The 20899-nt window shown below is 43.9% G+C and overlaps 2 protein-coding genes across 4 annotated transcripts in view; one reads left to right on the top strand and one right to left on the bottom strand.

Annotated features, from left to right (window-relative positions):
• The window catches only part of Spg (dedicator of cytokinesis spg), a 53877-nt gene that overhangs the window by 18179 nt on the left and 14799 nt on the right, over positions 1-20899 (top strand). The window lies entirely within an intron of this gene.
• Positions 86-19749, bottom strand: Inx3 (innexin 3). 2 transcript variants are annotated; one of them, XM_072019156.1, is made up of 5 exons: positions 19149-19749; positions 5513-5698; positions 3332-3756; positions 2645-3040; positions 86-2320 (listed from the first exon to the last, which is right to left on the bottom strand). In XM_072019156.1, the coding sequence occupies exons 2-5, from the start codon at positions 5673-5675 to the stop codon at positions 2114-2116; spliced, it is 1191 nt and encodes a 396-aa protein (XP_071875257.1). In that variant the 5' UTR covers positions 5676-5698; positions 19149-19749; the 3' UTR covers positions 86-2113. The 2 variants fall into 2 exon arrangements, with proteins under 2 accessions (XP_071875257.1, XP_071875258.1); XM_072019157.1 differs by having other exon boundaries at positions 5513-5699; positions 19156-19749.

Below are 20899 nucleotides of genomic sequence, written 5' to 3'. Positions count from 1 at the left end.
TCAGGCAGATTACGATCGGACGAGTCTGGTTTGCTTTAGACCGGTGGATACTGGCTATGAAAACGAGCAATCAGAAACCAGCCGATTCTTCATATAGAAAGAGTATAATCTTTATTCTACAATTGGCTCTTTAGATTCTTCTACTTTTTGCTCCCGTTACATCTACCGTTGCACGTATTGGCAGTCTTCGTGTTAACTTCGGCGGCGATCGTTATAAATGAGCATTTATCAATTTATAAACACATCTTATAGAAATCCTAAGCGCTAAAGTACAATATCTCGGTATACTATGAAGAAGGCACATCCGTCTCGTTCGACTTATACATCCGTCGTAATCTATCGCTTGAATCAGAACTAATATTAGCGATACAACCTACTAACTACGATAAACTACTTAATAGTAAAGTTATTATTGTCATTGCATATAATTATCGGCAGCGTTATATTATCCTCGCGAGCAATCCGAGAAATTGCGAGTCGTGCGAAACGAACGTGAGCATTGAACGGTTCAAACGATTCTAACGTTGCTGTGAAGCATACGTCAGCGTTATCGTATTTCGTTTCGGTAAACCGCCTGATCTTTCGACGTAGCTTTCGAGACATTGAAAAACGAAAACGTATCAAATATTCTTAAGAATATATTCATCGATGTGCACTTCTAATTTGTCCGATATAAACTCTTTATACAATTTCGCTTGTAGATATGTATGTAGAAGCGCATAAGTCAATTTGAACGACGTAAATTCGACGGTAGTTAGGATGAAAATCGGATAAACTCGAATATTCGAATCATTTAACTCTTAAGTCGATTCTATTCGCATAATCTGTGTAGCGATTTAATTATATAAACTACGCATGTATGTGTATACTTGAATTTTGTATGAAAAATGAAAACGTTGCTGTGAATAATCAGGAATGCCCCTGAGGTTTAATTTTGTTAACGAAGTTTTACATCGTTCGCGCTAACTTCGCTACAAAATACAACGTTATTCACGCTGATTTTGTTATGGTAATTGCACCAGTTCTAGAGAAATACAAAAAGAAGAAAAGAAAAGAATATACGTAGACCACGTATAACAGCGGAAAAATTATTTTAAAAACTAATACGTAAAAGATATAAGAGCGCTGTTGGCAATCTGTATCCTTATAAATACTCTCGTGTATATTTCTATAATTTCTAGAAAATCTTATACAGTCTCGTTCTGTTATTATCTCAAAAAGTAACGATTTGTCCAATATCACGGTATTTCCGCTTCGTTTTTCTTAAACGATACGAATCGAAAGTAGCCCGGAATGTTACTTGAGAAAACTTTATCGATACCATAAACGAATAATATCGTAGTTGCTCCATCAATTACGGAGCGTCGAACGCAAATTGACACACTTCCCCAAAAGGCACTTGTTTCATCACGATACACGCAAATTAATACAAAAGGAATGTGTACGTGTAACACAAATAGGAATCGAGGAACACGATCGATGCGAGCATCGACGAGTAACGGCGATTGATTTTGTCGAAGAGAAAGAGTTGATCGCGTTCGCTGTTTGAAATTCCATAGCAATCGTTCACGGTGTTGTTATCGTGCTCGACAACCGCGTCCCTAACTACAGGGTGGCGAACGCGATATCATTACGCAATATTAAAGATAATCGGCGAAACGCTTGCGCGTGTGAGATTCGGCTTACTATAATTTAACAGCGATAGACGACAACACGCGTACACGCATTGTCGAACCGAAAGCATCGCGCGTTATCGTCTACGTTACATATTCGTTCGATAACCTAACGCTAGTTTGTGCTATAAATGGTAAGAAACAATAGACGGCTACGATAACAGATTTGCGATATGTACCTGTTACTTTATGGCGAATTAGTTTTACTATTTCTGTGGGACGGCAAGTAATCTCTACGCGTTGATACATAGATCGAAAAGGAAGTGGCAAGATCTCGTTCCTGTCGCGTGTTCGATCAACATGTTCCTTCGTTGCGAGCAAACTAACCGTCGATAGTATAAATGTTTTTCGAGAGACCAAAGGTGTCGGAAAAGGATCACCCTGGGTCTTATCACAATGCAAAAAAGAAGACAGAAATATGGTCGGAGAGGGCGTAAGCATTAGATCTCGGTGTCCTTCGCGTATTTCTCGATCTCCGGGTAAATGGGTGACATCTCGAGAGTGCTGGGCGCTGATGGCACCGAGGTCGGTGACGCTCCGCTCGTCGAGCCGAGGTTCAAATGACGGCACAGCTCGTCCAGTACTTCGTTGAACATCATTATGTTCATGTTCTGTCCCAGTAGATGAAGCAACAGGAAGTCGCCGACCTGCAAATTTACATATGTAGGAACAATGGATACGTTGTCGTCACGAAACCTATCGTGGATTGCGATTATCTTTCAAACCGGTTATTATCTAGAAACGTCTCCGAGAAAGAGTATCGCGTTGCTTTTCGTCTCGCCCCGATCCAATTCCCTTTGACGCTTAACAAGATATCTCAGATACCGCGAAACCGTACCGATTGAACGTTGTTTCGAAAATAAACGCTGTTATCCCGACCGCCTAATTAGAGTCATGCCAAACCGCAAGCGTATTTCCTCTTGCGATTACGACACTTTGCTCGTTGATTTAAATCGATGAACCTGGTTTACCTGTGTCTCTCTGATGAGCGCGCTCACATTAGCCGATGTGCCGAACTTGAATCGTTTCTTGAGGATGGTCTCCCGGGTACTAGGTAGTAGCACCACCGCCATGCTATACAGCAGAGCGACACCAGACATTACCGCTAAGATGATGAACCAGAACCAGAGGAAGATGTAGATCTTCTCGTTGAGGATGTTGAGAGCGAGAACGCAGAGGGCGTCGAACTTTTGAATGGTCCCGGAAGCACCGAATTTGTGGAAGGTACATTTGGTTACCCGCGGGAACACCTCCACCATCGGGTCGGTGCGTTGTTCCTGATTCATATTGCTGAACTTGAGTACATCCGTACCATAGGAGAGGAAAGCTCCACCGAGGAACATGTCGATGAAGAATATATTTCCAACCTGGAATCACACAATCGTTTGACGATTTTTGCTAACTTTTCGAGAAACCACGCGAATGGAGCATCTTTCCATTTATTGATCCACGCAATACAAAAACTCGCAGCAGATGACAAACGTGTTTTCGAAACGCAGTCGCGCGATTATATTTTTGTAGCCGTATGATCTCGGTCTTGGTCTCGTCGCTCGAAACACAGACACGACTAAACCGACCGCGTTATTAAAGAAAGCTCGAGTTTTTTACGATCGCTCCATAAAGAGGAGCTTTTATCCGCGACACGGTACGCCACTTACCACGTTGACGAAGTTGAGAGCCTCGCAGAAGAAGTAACCAGCCGCGTATGTGTTGTGCAGGTGTAACGTGTCGTAAACGTATTTGGCCAGACGATGAGACTTGGCCTCTCGCTCGGCCTTGTTATCGATCGACGCTCCCCTCATGCCTTCGGATATCATTCTGACCTTGCCCTCTTCCCACTGCTTCCATATCCAATGGGGCATGTAGAATAGAATACCTTGGAAGAAGAGCATGAAGGGCACCCACTGATAGTACGAGTGATATCTCTTCTCCCCATAGTCACCGCCAAGACCAGGGTGAGCCACGTGAGTACCCACCGGTTTCGCGTTGTTGCGGGGCAACGTGAACGTGTACGTGATCCAGCAATACGTGTTTATCACGTTGTCCGGTACACCTCCATCGCTTAGGCAATTTATCGGATCACCTGCAAGCATCATCGTCGATTATTCGCTCTTAGCTCGATGTTTCGATGCTCTTTCCACCATCTTGATCGGTTGTACTCGAGACGGTGAAAGATGGAAAAGGAAGTTCGTTAGAAAGCTATAGGAAATTGCCCACTCGGAAAGCAATGGCGTTTTGAACATCTCAAAGCCTCTGTCGTCTTTCGAGAATAGAACTGTAACGTTTTGTCTCATACGCCAACCGATTTTCAAAGAATCGATGTTCCAGTGACAATTGAGACGCGATTTAATTCCATTTTTTTAATCCTCTGAACGCGAAAGTCTCAAAAATAAGAAATCGCGTGAATATTCGCAGCGTGCTTCTACTTTTATTCCGACCAGGAAGTACACAGTTTCAAATCGAGCGAAGATACTCGAATACGCTCGGACCGCGTGGAGATCGAGACGCGCGTTTTCCGAAACATCGCGCGAACCGGTGAGCGTCCTCGATCGCGAACGACCTCGTTAGACAACGACCGTGCATTATCCGTTTGATTATAAGCACAATTGCGCGTAAAATTATGCAACCAGCGATTCTCTGTCGGCGAGAACGTCGAACGATGGTTGTGAACGAGCAGGATGAGAGAGGAGACTCGCTACGACACATGTGCGAAACATGTGCTGGTGCATCGCGCGCGGCAGCTGATAGGTTGTTCGCTAAACGAGTTGATAACGCACGATACCGTTGCGAATCTGGTCCGAGGGCCTTGTCGTCGGCGTGACGTGCAGCTATGGCTGTAACCCGTCATCGGCCCTGATACGCTCTGTCCACCGATAAATAAGCACGCGCGTCCTGAAAACGGCCCGCTGCCACGCAACGTATCGGCTATTTATGCAACCGACGACGTTTCATTTCATCTGCGACCCATCGTCGTTGCTCCCATGGGTCAAGTAAGAGGATCGTTTTACCTCCTTAATTCACTTACGGATCGACTGATTGTCGGAAACAATCACGCGGGTGAGCATATTCGCTCTGCAGCTGGGTTCGACCCTCGCGTTACGAGCTACTGTTGCTTTTTAACTGATGTACTTTTTAGCTGCTTGGATGCTACTGTTCGCGATCGACTTTGCATTTGGAAAGCGACGATTAGACGCTGGATTTTTATATCTCTATTTTTTAGAATATGACTAGAAACGGAACGCAAAGCTTTGTTTCGCCTGCTAAATTTTATAGCGGACACGCTTTACTTTCGATGCTTTATACGATGTATTATTCGATGATTTATACGTTTCCGAATAGTAGGTGCATTACGCGCGTATCTTCGCATCTTCGAAGTACCCGCATACGCGTGAAAATCGGCGATAGGAATTGCGATTAACGCGATTTCGCTGCTCGATGGCTCGATTAATTACGAAAGCAAAAGGATGATACGTTCGAAAGTCCGACTACGTTCGAGTTCTCGAAATCTTCGCTCGCGCCGCTTTGTTTCATCGGTTAAATCATCGTTACGGGGAACTCGAGCTTTGTTGGCGAAACTGTTAACGTTTCTGTCTTCTTTTTTTTCCTCGTCCGTGTCTGGGAGGCGGTTAAAATCATACTCGTAATTCCTCCACAATTCTCAGGCGCCTTGGCTACCATTTAACACGTAGCACTTCGACCATCTACGTACGAAGAGTTGCAAAATTTCTCGCGAACCTAGCAACAACGCCCATGCTCCGACTCGAAGAAAAGCTTGTTGCAAGCGTTTTTTCGTGGTTAGCCGCAAAAGTCCAGGAGGAAGAGGCCACGCGGCTGCTTACCTATCAGATTATTGGCAGAGACGATGATGCAACAGGCGAACAAAATAGCGCAGGTGATCCTGTAGTGCGCCCTGAACACCATGTTATCGATGATCGCTTTGTCCACCAAGTATCGTACCTTGACGAACCCGGCCACCGCCGAGACCAGCCCAAACACCGCCATTGCTCTCCTCGATCAACGTGTTCCTGGAAACGATCAAACCACATACTGGTCATGCACGACTGCCGATAATGTTGCTGGTAGAGGTTATACGCTTCACGATCCCGTGCGCGTATATATTCGCTGCGGGACAAAAGAAGGATAATTAACGAGTTGAAGTAAATTAATACGAAAGAGCGATCACAAAAGAAGCGATAGGAAAAGCGTAACGATCTTAGAAAAAATAGTTACGATCGAACGGAACAATTAAATTTTATTACGAGTCGCTACGATGATACAGATGACTGTCATCAACATGGTAAAAAGTGTATTTCTAACACGTTTTACCATTAACACGTTCAATGCGAAATCGACACATGTATCGACGCTATTCTTCTTTTTTTTTTCTCTCTTTCTTCTCTTCGGCCGCTTTCTATGCAAAATTAAGATAACAAAGATTGTTCTCGCGATTATTACGCGCGTGCGTGGATTTCAAACTTTCCTTTGTCTGTACGTACCTCACTGATGTATCCACTGTACGTACACACACGTACGTACGCAAGGAATTACGTTAATGCGATTGAACATTCATATCGATGAAAGTATTTTGGAAATACGTAGGTCGAAGAGACGAAAGATCGAATGCTCGTGGCAAACTGGTCGGTGGTTGGCAGAGCGCGATGTAATCGCGAACGACGCGACTCTCTGTCATCGATACGACCACCAACGCTCGAGCATTTACATTCTTGTCGAGTAAGTCAGTTACACACGGTGAGTCAATGCTCTTGGGAACAGAGAACGCCAACGTCTTCGAGCTCGCGTGATTCTTAACAACGCAACGTGTATCTTGGCTTTATAATCGGCTGCAGTCTCGATGCCCTCGTCGCGATATTCCTGCAATTAACGTTAATGATAGGCTTGACGAATTTCGTTGGACGGGGGACTGCGAGATACCCGGCGATCAAATCGTCGTTTTGGCTACCGCTGAATAAAGAACCTTGGGAACTGTCGAGTTCAAGGGATTCTTTCGTCGATGCGTTCTTTGCGTCAACAAGAAAATTTTCCAAGCGTTCGTTTTCGAGAGAATCGCGAACGAAAGACAAAAAGAAGAGGAAACGTTACGTTGTACGTTCGGATATCGTACGGGAAGACGGACAAAGCACGATTATGCAAGCTTCGATTACGCTTAATGAAAATCGAAGGAAAGAAAGGGAGAAGATAAATATTACGTTCTATCGGAAGAAATAAATATTATCTTAGGCTAGATACGTAATAAGAGTGGAATGGAAGAAGAAACAGAGGAGAATATGCTAATTTGGCGCTAACTTTAGCCAGACTCGGTCGAATGAATTTTAATTCCCGTTTCGGAATTTTAATTTAAAATTCTACTTTCCTTGTTGTTCCTTTCGTTTTCACCCGATTAATCGATATCTCAATTTTTCTTAATATAAGAATTTCCACGAAGATAGGCGAATTACAATCGTACAATTTTAATGAAATTTTCAAATCGGTTGTTTGATCGGACCTGCTGAAATCGGCGTTAAAATTCTTCAAAGTGCTGCTCCGATCACAATCGTGAATCGAACGAAGAAAGCGAACGAAGAAATCGCGTTAGTTAGAACGGATATAAAACAACGTAAAACTGACGAGAAGAAACGCGAAGAAGACAAGCCGCGGAACACGTTGATCGGATAAAACGATTACAGCGGCGATCGTATCGGCGAATTCTTGCGTTTCCGACCGCTGAACCGCTTGGCTGTTCGCGGAGTACCGGTAGCAAGGCCGGAAACGGCAGATGTACGGAGAATCGATATACACAGAGGTTCGTCGCAGCATGCTCTTCAGACCGTGGATTGTTCTCGCGGCGAAACAAAAGCTACTTTTCGGCCCGGGAACAGTCACCGGTTAACCGACTACTCGTGCTACTGGATTTTTGTTCGTCGTCGTTGCCCTGAGAAACTTCCACCGGTGGCGCGAAAACGTGCGAAAAATACGTCATTTAACGTTCTCCAAACGGTATGCACATGGAACACCGATCGTACATACACCGAACGTATACGACGAGCCGATCGGACGTGATACGCTCGCCATTTCTATCGCGTCCGTTCGAAGGCATTGCCCTCTCGAGTACGACGCGACATTTCGAACGAATAAAATTAAATTGAGTCAAGAATCGTGGTAGCGAACGGTTCAAGAAGCAGAGTTTGAATCGCGTATTTCGACTTTCGAGTTCGCGTCACGCTACGGCTGGTCGGGTCTAAACGATTGAAATTCCAGCAACTTGAAATACTTTTACAGGAACTCGCTGAATTCGAAAGATTCATTTGTATGCCTCTGTTACTTTGGTTGGCTGCGAGTATTCCGTCAATCTTTAGACGCAGTTGTTTAACTATGAACTTGAAGGAAATGGTTGCGTTACGTTTCTCGCAGTTTCGTACTCGTTCGACAACTCGACCGGGTATTTTCTTTTTTATTCTTCCATCGGGCGATGATATTCTCAAATAACGTGGAATTCGAGTAGCTCGACACTCCGGGGCTTGGAAGGTATCGTTCGTTTAGTCTCCGTAACCCGTCGAATTATATAATTCGATTATAATTATGTAATCATTTTTATTATATAAAAATAAGATATATGTTTGTATCCGTAAAATATAAAACACAGAAGATAGCAACAGAGTGACCCGCGCTCCTGTGATCTTCGAATTGCTAATTGCCTTTGCGTTAACAAAAATTTCCAGACTGCGAGCCAGTCTGTTTCATGTTTCAAAGAAATTTCGCGCGTAATTAGCTGCAAGTTTTGCCTCATTTGCGACTCGTGTAACATCCGTGTGCAATTTACGGGCATCGTTGCTACAGCTTTAAATAAGATCGTCCCACGTATGTTGCAAGCAGACGAGATCCGAGTAGCTAAACTAAAACAGCGGTCTCGTAGAATATTTATTAGTCAATTAATTGATAACAGACGAGGCACGTGCGGTTGCAAAGGGTCAATCCGCAAGCACGCAGGCATTCGATTATCAAACTCTCTCTTCTTCCTATGCAACGCGAATACTTCGATTTCGCCTTACGACGAAAAATGATCATCGTCCGACGCTGTTTCCGTTTATCAAGGACAAATTACGAAGAACACGGTGCATCGTCAGATCGTAAAGTTTGATCTCGCGGAGCGTACTCAACATTGATTGTTATATATACAACAACTACGAAAAGTACTTACATTTCATCCTCGTCGTATCAAACCTTTGCGCTGCTGGATGATTTGATACGCTGGAATCTGATAATCGGCACGTAAATTCTACGATAAGCGCAGTTCGTATGCAAATAGTTTTCGTAGCCAGTGTATGTTTCGTCGCGATTTTTCCTGTTCGCCAGCGATCACAGATTTGTAAACGCTCTTAAACGATCGCGACTCTTCTTTGCGTACATTCGCAAGTGGCCACATACGCCAATATCCGTAAACGTTCGTTAGCGGCCAGAAGCATTCGCGTCGAAGCGATGACCAACGTTTGCAAGTATTTTCGAGCGATCGTAAGCAAGAGCACGTGCACGTTACCAACGGTATCGTCTGTAATTTCAGATCGTCGTATCTGCTGCTTCAAGAGATCTGTAATTTCTGCAAGCCACGCGTCGCGTATTATTTCTCCACCGTGATGTCTTTCAATTAATCCTCGTGCGTTTTATCGGTACCACACCACCACGCGTACGCGCTTCATTGACTTCCGTTTTCATCGGACGATCCATCAGTTCCAAGTCTTTTCCGCGATTCTGCTCACGCGTTTTATATGCAAATAGTTCTTCGAGCCTTCTTCGAGCTTGCCCACGCAGCATTCGAGAGTTTTCGCGACAACGGTTTTACAATTCCCTCTCCGCGCTTCTTCGAAACGTTCCCGGTTAACGAACATACAAGTCAAACCAGTTGCTCGCGGTTGTTTCTCGTGAAACGGGAGAAGGGGAAGCGTGGCTCGTCGGAGCCGCAGTGGACACCGCTGACAACACGAGAAAACGCTTTCTACATCTGCGACGATCGTCGTTCAAACAATTCGTTAGACCTTCCTTCTTTCCACTTAACGCTTCGTCTATTTCTACTTCTACTGCAACTCAAATTCCAGCGCTCCGATATCAACTTCCACTTAGATCTTTGCTCCATTCTGTCTATCTATCCATCGCGATCTTCGAGTTATTTATACTCGAGTTGCTCGAGTTTCCATTAGAAGAATGATTTTTAAACAGTTAGCTGTTGCGAACTTTGTAGCTGAAATGTGTCGCGGAAAATAAGCGACGACTCGTCGAGCGCAGAGTACGTGTGGCTGTTACGATACGGAATTTCAGTTGCAACGAAACGACTGTTTTATTTTTTAATTTCTTTACAGACAGAGGCAGAAATATTGCCACTTTTCCTCGTGACGAATATACTCGTCGAAAATAGCTAACCGGTTAAGAAATAGTTAGCTAGTCCGAAGAGTTTCTTTCCTTTTATGAGGAAGTAATAGACGCACAACGTTTTTGGTTTTATATTATTTTGTCGAATTTCGTACGATCCATTTTGCTCTGTTTGGTTTCACGTTTATACGAAGGTGCACTGTTGTAAAAAGCACGTTTGAGAAAGAAAGACGACCTAATACGATTTACCAAGACTCCACAGTTTCTGCCGATAAGAAAAGAAAAGAGAACCGATTCTCTGGAAAACCACTCGACGTGGAACGCGTCGTAGTTGAATTTCCCGTTTGCATACAGCTCTGGAGAAATAAAAAATTCCAAGTATATAAGAAGGCGCGTTTAAAACGATACAGCGCGAACGATGCTTCATGCAAGTACCGTGACACACGGCGTATTCTCGAAGGAAATCAGCGGGTATGTAGCACGTTTCTCATCGACCTCCGGCTTCTGTCTACTCTGTGTTGTACCTTTAATCGACGGGTGTCAGCTCTGTCATCGAAGACACGTTTCGGAATCCCAAGCAACCGCGAGACGGTTTTTCAACGCGACGCAACTCTCGCCACCGCAACGACCGGCTAACTTCGTGTATCGTGTGTACGCGAATCACTGCTATCGAGTTACGGGCTAAGGGAACAGGTTTGGGATTGGTTTCTTATTTGGCGAAATATCGCGAAAGCCGGTCGGTCTCCTGCGTTTCTAGATTCTGCTACTTCTGCTTAACGATTCGAAACGCTGTATACATCATTAGCGATCATTAACCCATTTGCATCATGGCCCTACTTAAGGAAACATTTGAAGGCATCAGCAGCGTTCAACTGACGACTGGTCCCTATCGAAATTAAGATCGCATTTTCCAGTACATTTTGGCCTCTTTTTAAATTAATTGCTTCTTGAAATCGCAGGCTAAACGCCCCTGTGTTATTATGATTATCGTGTATTACGCATCAGTAGTCGTCCTTCGAGTGCCAATAGGCGTCCTCTTAACTCCGCCTACGATCCTCGAATCTTCACATTTCCATTTTCGTCTCGTTTTCACGAACAAACAAAATTTGCAACGTAGCGTCGTTTAGACGACGTCTCGCGCAGAATCGCAACGAGAAATCACGCGCAGCGATAAGAATTCTAAGATATTTTGCAAGCTTCGGGAAATATAATTGGCTGGAGAACGGTGGAAAGAGCACGCTGCGGGGTTAAAGGTTCAGCATCCTCCGGTTTCTGCTCAACCAGTAGAGCGTACTTAGTTTCAGAGCGAACGTAATTGGCCCTAGAATCTTCTTCGTTGTAACATCTGTCCGTTCTGACGTACACATCGTTACGATGATTCGAACAACATCGTCAGGGAAATAATATTTCCTGAAAAATGAAACGTCGCACTTCGTGATATATCTGGATCTCCTGTGGTTCTTGCACAGAGGTACACGCTAACGTGCTAATTCATCGAAGAGACGAAAAGCGTAGCCGCCTCTGCTACATCGTAGCAACTCGTTCGTTGAAGCATCGCTGTCACGCAGTCTGCTGTACATCGCGCGACTAAAAATCGAATTCGTTCGGCTCTCGTATCGGTCGTATCATCCGCCGTAAATGAGTGTTCTTAATTTGCGCAGAATTTATGCGCCATGCCACACACACGAGAATCGATAATTGCGGCCGGAAGAACGTGACTTATGCGGCCGTACGGCGCGGCTAATGAAGGGTAATGTCGACTACGAGCCATAAAGTTAACCAGCATGGAGATTTACGCGCGTGCCGATCACCTTAACGAGGACAGGGAGATTCTTTGGAAAAACCAACTTGAGAATTTCTTCGGTTGGCTACATCAGAGCTTCTTTGTATTATGCAGCGTGGAATAGTATATTATATATTGCTGAACGACACTGCGGTTTCTGTTTCATCGTTATCCAGTTGGCGTATTCTTACACGCTGACGTATACGCGTTGGTGATGCAAATATCATTCCATGGAAAGAGAAGAGAACGCCTGTCGTTCTTTTTGCCAGTTGTTCTCCGCATTGGTTTTCTTTGCTTGTGCACGTTCGTGCGCGAAAAGAAGTTGGTCGAATGGCGGCGATACTTTGCGCGTACTTGACCCAAATGTAACTTTGATCCATGTTCGATTTTGCACGGAGAGGCGTGTCCACCGTATCGATAGTTCTCAAAAAGCTTTCGTAGTTCCTACGTTTCCACATGCTGTGCTGGCTTTGCGCTGCGAGTTCGCACGAGTTCGACAAATTTTCGCTTTTCCTTACGCGTTCGCCTCTTCATTCAGAAGGTTTTTAGCAAGAGAAGCAGTAGTAGAGAAGCCATAGAATCGAGTATGCTGAGTTTTAGTCGCGCTACTTTCAACGTTAGCCGCCACGTTCCCTTCAATAATTAAATATTAAAGAAATCGCCAGTTCGTAACCAAGTTGCAGGAGAAATAGTTTCGTAAGATTCCGCGATAGCTTAACTATTCGACCAGAAAATACACTCGGCGTTACGTTATTTACCACAGATTATAGACCTTCCTCCAATTTCTTTCATCGCGTGCTAAAAAGTCGTTCGAGTTTCCATCGAAACACCCATTGTACATGCATTGCATTCTGGTGGCGAGCTTTCTCAAACAGAGGCGATTAATTCGTACACGGTTAATGGGCGTAATCGAATACACCGTTCGAAACTGGTATCGGGAACGAAATCTGAATCGGATTCGATGCTCGAGTCGTGGTACGTCGTTGCTGTGCAACGAAAGCTCCTAGAAACAAAACGATCTTTGTTGGCGCGGCGAAATCGAGAGGAATACGCGCTGGAATGGACCAGCGGAGCGAGTTATGAAACAGACCGACTGGCATTTAGCCGGCCAGTGTTTCTACGACCACGAGACACAATCTCGTAATTTATTCCACGGCAGAAAGTGGTGCGTGCCTGGCCTATGAGAAAACTTTATTAAATGTTTATCGAGGTCCCACAGAAGGGCGGCAACCCGCGGCAACCCCTCATGCATTTTCATCAGCTCGAATACCAGGCACAAAGATCCTCGACCTCCATTAATTACGTTCCCTACCGAGTATCTTCACAACGAAATTAGCCCGCCTTATACCGATCTTTATATCCAACGAATGGTATTTTCACACGATTTTCATCCGCCGTGCAAACGTCTTCCCTCGTTCGATTTTCCTTCGTTGTTAGAGCCAGCTCGCCTTCGCTCAGTACACGGCATTTAAATCAACTAATGGCAACGACGTTCCAACGTGAACAATTCTTCAACAGGAAGAACGTTACACTGCAAGCTACTTTTAACACGTTTATGGAATATCGATGATATTTCTGGTTTATTCTTGCCACGAGGTATTTCGCGATCCTGATCGATCGTTCTCATCGTGCTTTCCTATCGTGAAAAGTCTCCCCCAATTTGAGGGAAATACGTTAAAAATACAGAATCGTACGCGTAATATCTCGTTTCAATCGTATAAACCGTTGTAACTGGCTGGGAACGTTAAAAGTCCTCTCGGTTGAACCTACATCGAAATACCAATAAAAAGTCTGAGTATTACGACGGAATTAAGGAAAGAGTTTTCGTTAGCCCCGAGGAAGCTTATTCGTGCTCGTCGAATCAAATACCTGCAAACGAATCGTAGAATCTTCCGACTAATCTTTCCACCCTAATTCGAAACATAGATCATGTCGGTCTTCGTACTCCGCGAACCACCCAGGCAGCAAAATCTATCGTTATCGATGCCGATTACGGGAAACGAGAGATAGCTAACGGTTTCTGTCGGCATCGAACGAGTATCGGTTGCATGGCGTAGGCAGCGCGTGGACGTTTTTCCCGCGACGTAAGGACGAGTTCTGTGGCTGGCCGCGGAAAGCGGCTGCATTTACAGTTAGCTGTTGCGCTTACGTTCGCGGTAACCACGCCTCGGAACTTTTAAAACCGACTCGATTGTCCGATGGTGGTTCGACTTTGCTGCAGGCGATCGATCGAGCCGATTTGACCGAGTTAGAAACTTGGAGCCGATGTTGGCTGGTAAAACACGCGTTCGTCCATCGATCGTATGAAATCAGAGCGCACGTGAATCCTTCGATGGAGAAAGCTCGATGATTTTGCTGGAATTTCGTCGTATCGCGGAGTCTCATAGCGAAATGCGGTATCTGTTACTTTCTTGATAACAGCGCGTTTAAATGGTAAGAAGAGGAACGAAGTAAAAGGAACGAGAATCTAGGCGTGCAGTCTACATCCTTGGTCTACGTGCAGACCTCGTGGCAAACACGGGAACCCTCTCAGTCGTGAAATTACTCGGTAAACACGCCGTATCGTCTAAGGAACAAAGTTTTCTTCGCTGAATTCTCTCGCGCGATAATTCGGTACATCGCTGGTAGCGTTAACGGATCGACGAGCGAAGGAATTGGAAATTACAGGTTGCTTCCCTTCGCGATTTTATTTTTTTCGTTGAGTAGAACATTCGGATAACTGGTGATTCGTAAGGTTTAGTCGTCGAATTTTAATCACTTCGTTACGCAGGAGAATTTGTTAATATCAGTAACTCTATAATTTCATTAATAATATCAGCTTGATTGCGCGACAGAGTCCCGGTGTATGTGTTTCTTCTCGTTTCTAATTATCATTGTCCCTTATACACGAGAATTGAAAATTAAGAGAAACCGGAGACTGCAGGTCGATAGCGTGATAATTTGTTGCAGAAGGTAAATCGTTGGCAAGCCACGCTTTCACGAGTGTTTTACCGTAGTAAGGTTGCCTTTACGCGGAGATACGTAGCATACGTATTAGCCTAATAGGATAGCAGCCGAGGATAGATCGTTCGTTTCTCAATCAGAAAACTGAAAGAACTAAACATATCGAGCTGTACCTCCAACGTGCGAATAATTCCTTGCTACGTTTTGTGTGTCGCTTTCGTACGAAAAACGGCTACCGACAGCTCACGCAATTATGTACAAACGCTTGGTATCGTACAAAAGCTGAGTACTCGATTAAAATGCCCCTGTCTGTTGTTTCGAAGTCAAAGAAAAGCCAAGTTCTGTAATTTTCCTAAGCCTAAGTTCTGTCAGTTCGTGACACCGTTATTTCTCCTCCTTCTATCCAAAATAAGGAGTCGTTTCGTAACGGACTACGATAGAATTTTACTTTAAAGGATGAAGAAAAAGTCGCGCAACTTTAAACACAACAATATACACGTGCGTATCTTGAAAGAGGACAGGATATTATTCAAACTGTAAACCATCGACATTTATCTTACGCGTATATGTATCTTCGTGTAGAACTAATATACAATTGTTGAAACATGTCGGGCCTACGTCGGTGACTCCAACGCCGGTTTGCCTAGTATCCGCGCCTCCACAGGAAGATCAGGATGACTCGCAAAGAAGCGTAAAGAAGGATCGCTGAGCAGCGTATCGTATCTGTGTTATCGTTGACGAACAATGTCGTTAGAGTGAAGGGCGTCTGCCTCGTCATCGAGTGAAAGGTGAATACCAACTCGATTATTATAGCAGCGACGAAAAAATCCAGCCTAACGAGATCTCTGCGCTGAATCGCCAAGCCTGTTGCAGTTTACGCGGTCGATGAAATTTTTCAACCACGTCGCCGCGATTATTCGATCGATAGCACGACGACGAGCGTAATTTTCGCCATCGAGATAACCGTGAGAACGATGCGAAATGGTTGACCGTTGTTGTAAAACGAGGTGGGAAAGGAAAACGGCAAACAATGCCGGCGAATCGTTTCTACGATAAAACGATCTGTTTTGTTCAAGCGATATTTTCCGGCGCATCATCACCATTCCGGAAGTATAATATCTTTCGTGTGATTAACGTCGAATCGTCTCGCTGTTCTCCAGAAACGAGGCGATGCGCCAGAGAAACGAGTCGATGGAAGCGTGGACGAACGTACAAAGAGGAAATAGTCGACCGCAATACGTATATTACGTTTCATAGCACGTTGTTTGGAAGAAAGAGGGTTGCCACGAACGAACGTACTCGCTCGCTGTATAACGCTATAGCCTACACCATGCTATGCAACTTGCTGTTCTTTCACGACGATTACGCTCGTGCGTAAATATTTTCCATACGTTGCAATTTTACGAAGCTTTCACTTACAACTTGGAGTTACAACGCGCGTGTATCTTTACATTCTCGATTATCAGACATCGCGGTTGCTTATGAAATTTCATAGTTTCATGAACGCGATTAAAGAACTCGAATAGAAATTCGTTTCGTCCAATAAATACTACGCGTACTCTGCACCTTTGCGCTTTCAAATTTCTCACAAATGCGCAAACATTTCGCAGTCCATTGATCGCTGTTATTAAATATCCTCGATATTTTATATTTTTATCGTTCTTTTATAAGTTTTCTCTAATTTGTTCGTTAAACGTTGAACGATAGCGTGGTGGTAAAATTTGAAGTTTTAAGCTCTCCACTGACGCTAGAGATCGGAGATTCGTTCGATCCTCCGGCTCTCGGATTCCGGATAAACCAGTTTTGCGACAAACGCGCCAGACACTCCGCGTGAAACGCTCAGCCGTGTGTCTTTGATGCATTGTAGCTCTTTCGAACGAGGTTAACAGCCGCTTTCTCGGCGATATTTTTCATCGACTGACCGCGACAGACAGTAGAACCGCGACCATCCTTCCGTCATCGCTCGTTTATCAACAAACGTGTTTGGTTTAATAAACGTACAAAAGGACCAGCCTAAAACTCTCCCACGTACGATACAAGTCCGATTATTGAAACGAAATTTCAGTCGACGACATTGAAATCTATTTGCGACGATTCGCGAAAATGCACCGTGATACGATAAATGACAATGTGTATATTGATAAAATTAAAAACCAATCCAAAGACGTATAAAGAAGTTATAAACCATTTGCCGCAAACATACACTTGCTAAGTAATATACAGCGTAAGTAATGATCTTAAATATACAATTAGCGTTAAAGACGAGTTGCCTAAGAGCTATAGCTTGTCTATATTCTCAGATTATTTTCAAACATTCCCGATAATAATCGACAGCCATATCTCGTTACAGTTCTATTGAAATTTCAGAATATTCTGTGCAACACGCGTGATGAATTTCCAACGAGTTTCTACAAACGTTCAAGTACTTTCGTGAGTGTTCAAACATTTCGTACAATACGCCATACGATTTCTCATGTCGATCGCGTGCTAAAGATTCTCTTACAGTAATATTCCAGTCTCTTAGGTTTGTCAAAATTCATGGAAAATTGCAAGATTGAAACGGAAAAATCGAAAACTCGCAGAGCATTCGATCTCGTTCGTTCCTCTTCTAATTGTTACATTTAACAAGACGAGCTGCAGTATTTGACCGTTGACTAATCGCATGAACGAAAAGCAACGAGAAGCAAAAGAAATTGGTGAACTTTTACTACGTAAACTCTCGTTATACCGTTTGTCCCTTGATGGATCAAGATAAACGAAATTCTACTCGTTCAACAGCTAACAACGGAATTCTATGCAGGAAATTTCGGCTGTTGCGCGTTTCTTCGAAACAATATCTTGGAAGCTCAGTTATCTTCGTCCAAGTTCCAACGAAACGTGGTTAAACTCGGATCTCCTATGTACACAGGCGCCGGTTTACCGCCAGTCTCTGTAGACCGGGTAAGAGATAATGTCGTGTATTTACGGACCTTTGTATGCAAGCGTTCCATCGTTCTTTATCGAGTTTTTATCTTGCGGTGAAACCTGGAAGCGTATCGCCGAGGACCAAATCCAGTCGGTCGTGCAGCCAACAATAAATTAGATTTTCAGTTTGTCGACCATACTCCAGCTCTTTTGGACGATTTTGTCCTCGGTTTAACGCATTCGCCGCTACTGGCTCATAGGATGCGCCATCTAAAACCTCGTTATTACACTCTTATTGTCACTGATAAATTATTTCTATCGCTATATATAATTATAACTACAATATAGCGTACTAGAAATATAATATATAATAATACTCGCGTAATTGTAGAATTTTTCCCGTTTCAACGAAACGATCTGGTTTGCTGGAAGACAAACGAAACGGTAAATTCGGTTATCATATTCTCGATAATAATCATCGATGCAATTATTGCATCTTGTCTACCCTTTTGTGCTTTCGAAGATTTGAAGGGGCAAGATAAAACAGTTAAGCAACGAGCATTTCGAAATTAATATCATTAGCCAAACTAACGATGTTCATGATGAAAACGCAACACCGCAGGGAATATTTTATTTTATCGTTATATTTCAGTAGCAACGAGTGCGTCAAGCAATACCGCTTTAGAGTAATTTTCGAGTCCGTCCTTGCTTCAATCGAGTGAAACTCGACGAGGTCGAAACGATCGATGGATAATAGCATTTTGAAGGGATACGGTTGGAAAGTTTGGAGGGAAAACCCGAGCCGATCCTCAAGTATCTTTGTTCACGACTGACCTGCCGTTTACGATTTTCGTTTCTAGTGGCCAATTTCCAGAGTACTTCTTCCTTGAAAATATCGAATCGATGGAATTAAACGTACGCGACGATTTCATCTCGGTAAATGGTAATTAACGTTGGAAAGGACAGCGCTCGACAAATTAGTGACGATCGGGCGACCTTAATAAGTCGTGTATACGGGTAGATGTTGCGGCAAATAATTTGTTCGAACGGCACGTGGCCGTCGATGAAAATTATATAGTAGTCGCGTTTTGGAAGGTTACCACGTATGTACACTTGGTACAGTCCAACTTATGCCATCCGGTATGTGAGTAAACGTAAACAAAGTTCATTCGGTTCGCTTGATTTGCGTGCCTATTACGAGACATGATAAGCCAACGTCTTTCGCTTCGACGCTCCGATCGAGATAAAAATTATCTGGTTGTTTCTTATAAAATATGTATGTACGATACGCCGCAGTACAGAGAACTCGAGTTCTTAGACCTTTCTCTCTCTTAATCGTTCTAAAATGTATCCAAAATGTAATTCATCCACCACCAGTTTCAACCGCTGTGTATAACGTTGTAAACAAAACAAAAAAAAAAAAAAAGAAAAAAGAAAGATAAGAAGAGAAAAGAAAAAAAAGAAACGATCGCAACTTAGAGCAATACCTTTTCCGATCGAGCACTGCCGGCTGCAAGCCGTTTCCGATAATCCACGCCGAAAACCGACTAAATCCGTTCGATTCCGTGGTTGTTTTGTTTTCCCACGGGCCAATAGCGCGGCAATCTTGCGCTTATTCGCGAGGCGTCGCTTTCCTCGAAACCTTCCTTCGGGACGTATCGAATCCTCCTCCCTGTGACTGCTTCCTCCCTTCCTTTTCTTTCCCACCGTCTTCCAAGGACGGTTTCCAGCGAGCAACCACCGATTCAATTCACCTCACACCGAAGATCACCGAGTTTGACCGTCGACCGCGCGACTCAAATTCTCTTTGACCCTCGTTGACGTGCTACTCGAAGAGTAAAGCGAGAGAGAAGAGAAACTGAGGGAAAGGATAGGAATTGATGAACAGCGTCGCGTCGTTTCGAGAGAGTTAATGTCTAACGCGGCACGTAAGACTCGCTCTCTTTCTCTCTCCCTCCCTCTTGACTACGTCGGATGTCGCACGAGCTCGGCTCGTATATTTTGGAGATAGTTCCTTTCGACAGGCTTGGGACGAGGCCGCGTAACGCACCAACGGGGCCCGGCGTACGAACAGCAACTGAACCAAGAGTCAGGGACTCGTTCTGGGCCCCACCGCTCCCCGCCATCTTGCCTCGCCAAGTTCCTAGCGTGGGGGGCGACTCTATCAGGTGCGTACAGTCGCCTTTGGAAATCACCAACGCGACCACGATTCACCGTGAATCGGTTGCATCGCTCGTCGTTGCTCTTCTCTTTCTTCCATTTCTTCTCATTCTTCCGGATTGCCCGTCCTCCTAGACATTTCGTAGAGTGTAACAACGACCATCGTGCGAATTTTATCGCGTAACGAAAGGGTGACGAATCGTGAAACCGCGAACGTCATCTCGCCAAGTTTACTCTTCCGCCGTCGTTGATATTTCATTTTCAGTACGCGGCTTATTATTCTGATTACCCTATCGTTGTATAACGATATTATATCCTACGATAGATTTGGGAAATTTTATGAATTTGAATTTGAATTTATCGTTAGCATACAGAGAAGCGTTGCACGAGTTACTTACTAATAATTTTCTTATTAAACCTTGTTAATTTATCAATCGAAGGATAAATCGCTGTATTGGATACGATAGAGGCATCGAATATAAAGATTGATACGACGAATGGTAAATGTAATTTTGAACACGGATGTGAGACTTTTAAAAAAGGAAAGGCACTATGTAATAGATATTTATATGATAGGAATCTGTTACCAGATAATCTTTGAAGTCATGCGAGTTTTCGTTGCTGGATTTCAAAGTTGCTCGCTTCGTGTGGGTTCGGGTTTAAATTTTCGATTCGTATCATGTGTCTGTAAAGAGCAACCGCAACCACAGCATCTGTGAAGAGAGATGAGACGAACGCTTCTTTCTCTATCCGTAGAGCTCAAGGTTTTCAGCTCGGTGAATACGCGGTGTATAACCATGCCGGGAACCTGTTCCCCTGGCAAAGGAGGCTCACTTCGGCTCTTTAAAGCCTCTCCTCGCGCGTCTTCCCCTTTCGTCCTCCTTTCTCTTTTGCCTCTTCGATTTTTGACTTTACAGCGTAAGATCATATATTCATCGAACATATTCTACAATTTATAATAACTCTAATCAATTTTCTATATATCATTTACCTATAATATCTTTCTATCTTTAGAAAATAAAAAAGTTATATTATATTAGAAACTAAATAATATTTATAAAATTACATTCATTTGGAT

The sequence above is a fragment of the Bombus fervidus genome, chromosome 16, assembly GCF_041682495.2.
Source record: "Bombus fervidus isolate BK054 chromosome 16, iyBomFerv1, whole genome shotgun sequence".
Lineage (NCBI taxonomy): Eukaryota > Metazoa > Arthropoda > Insecta > Hymenoptera > Apidae > Bombus > Bombus fervidus.
This window is presented reverse-complemented; position numbering and strand designations above follow the sequence as displayed.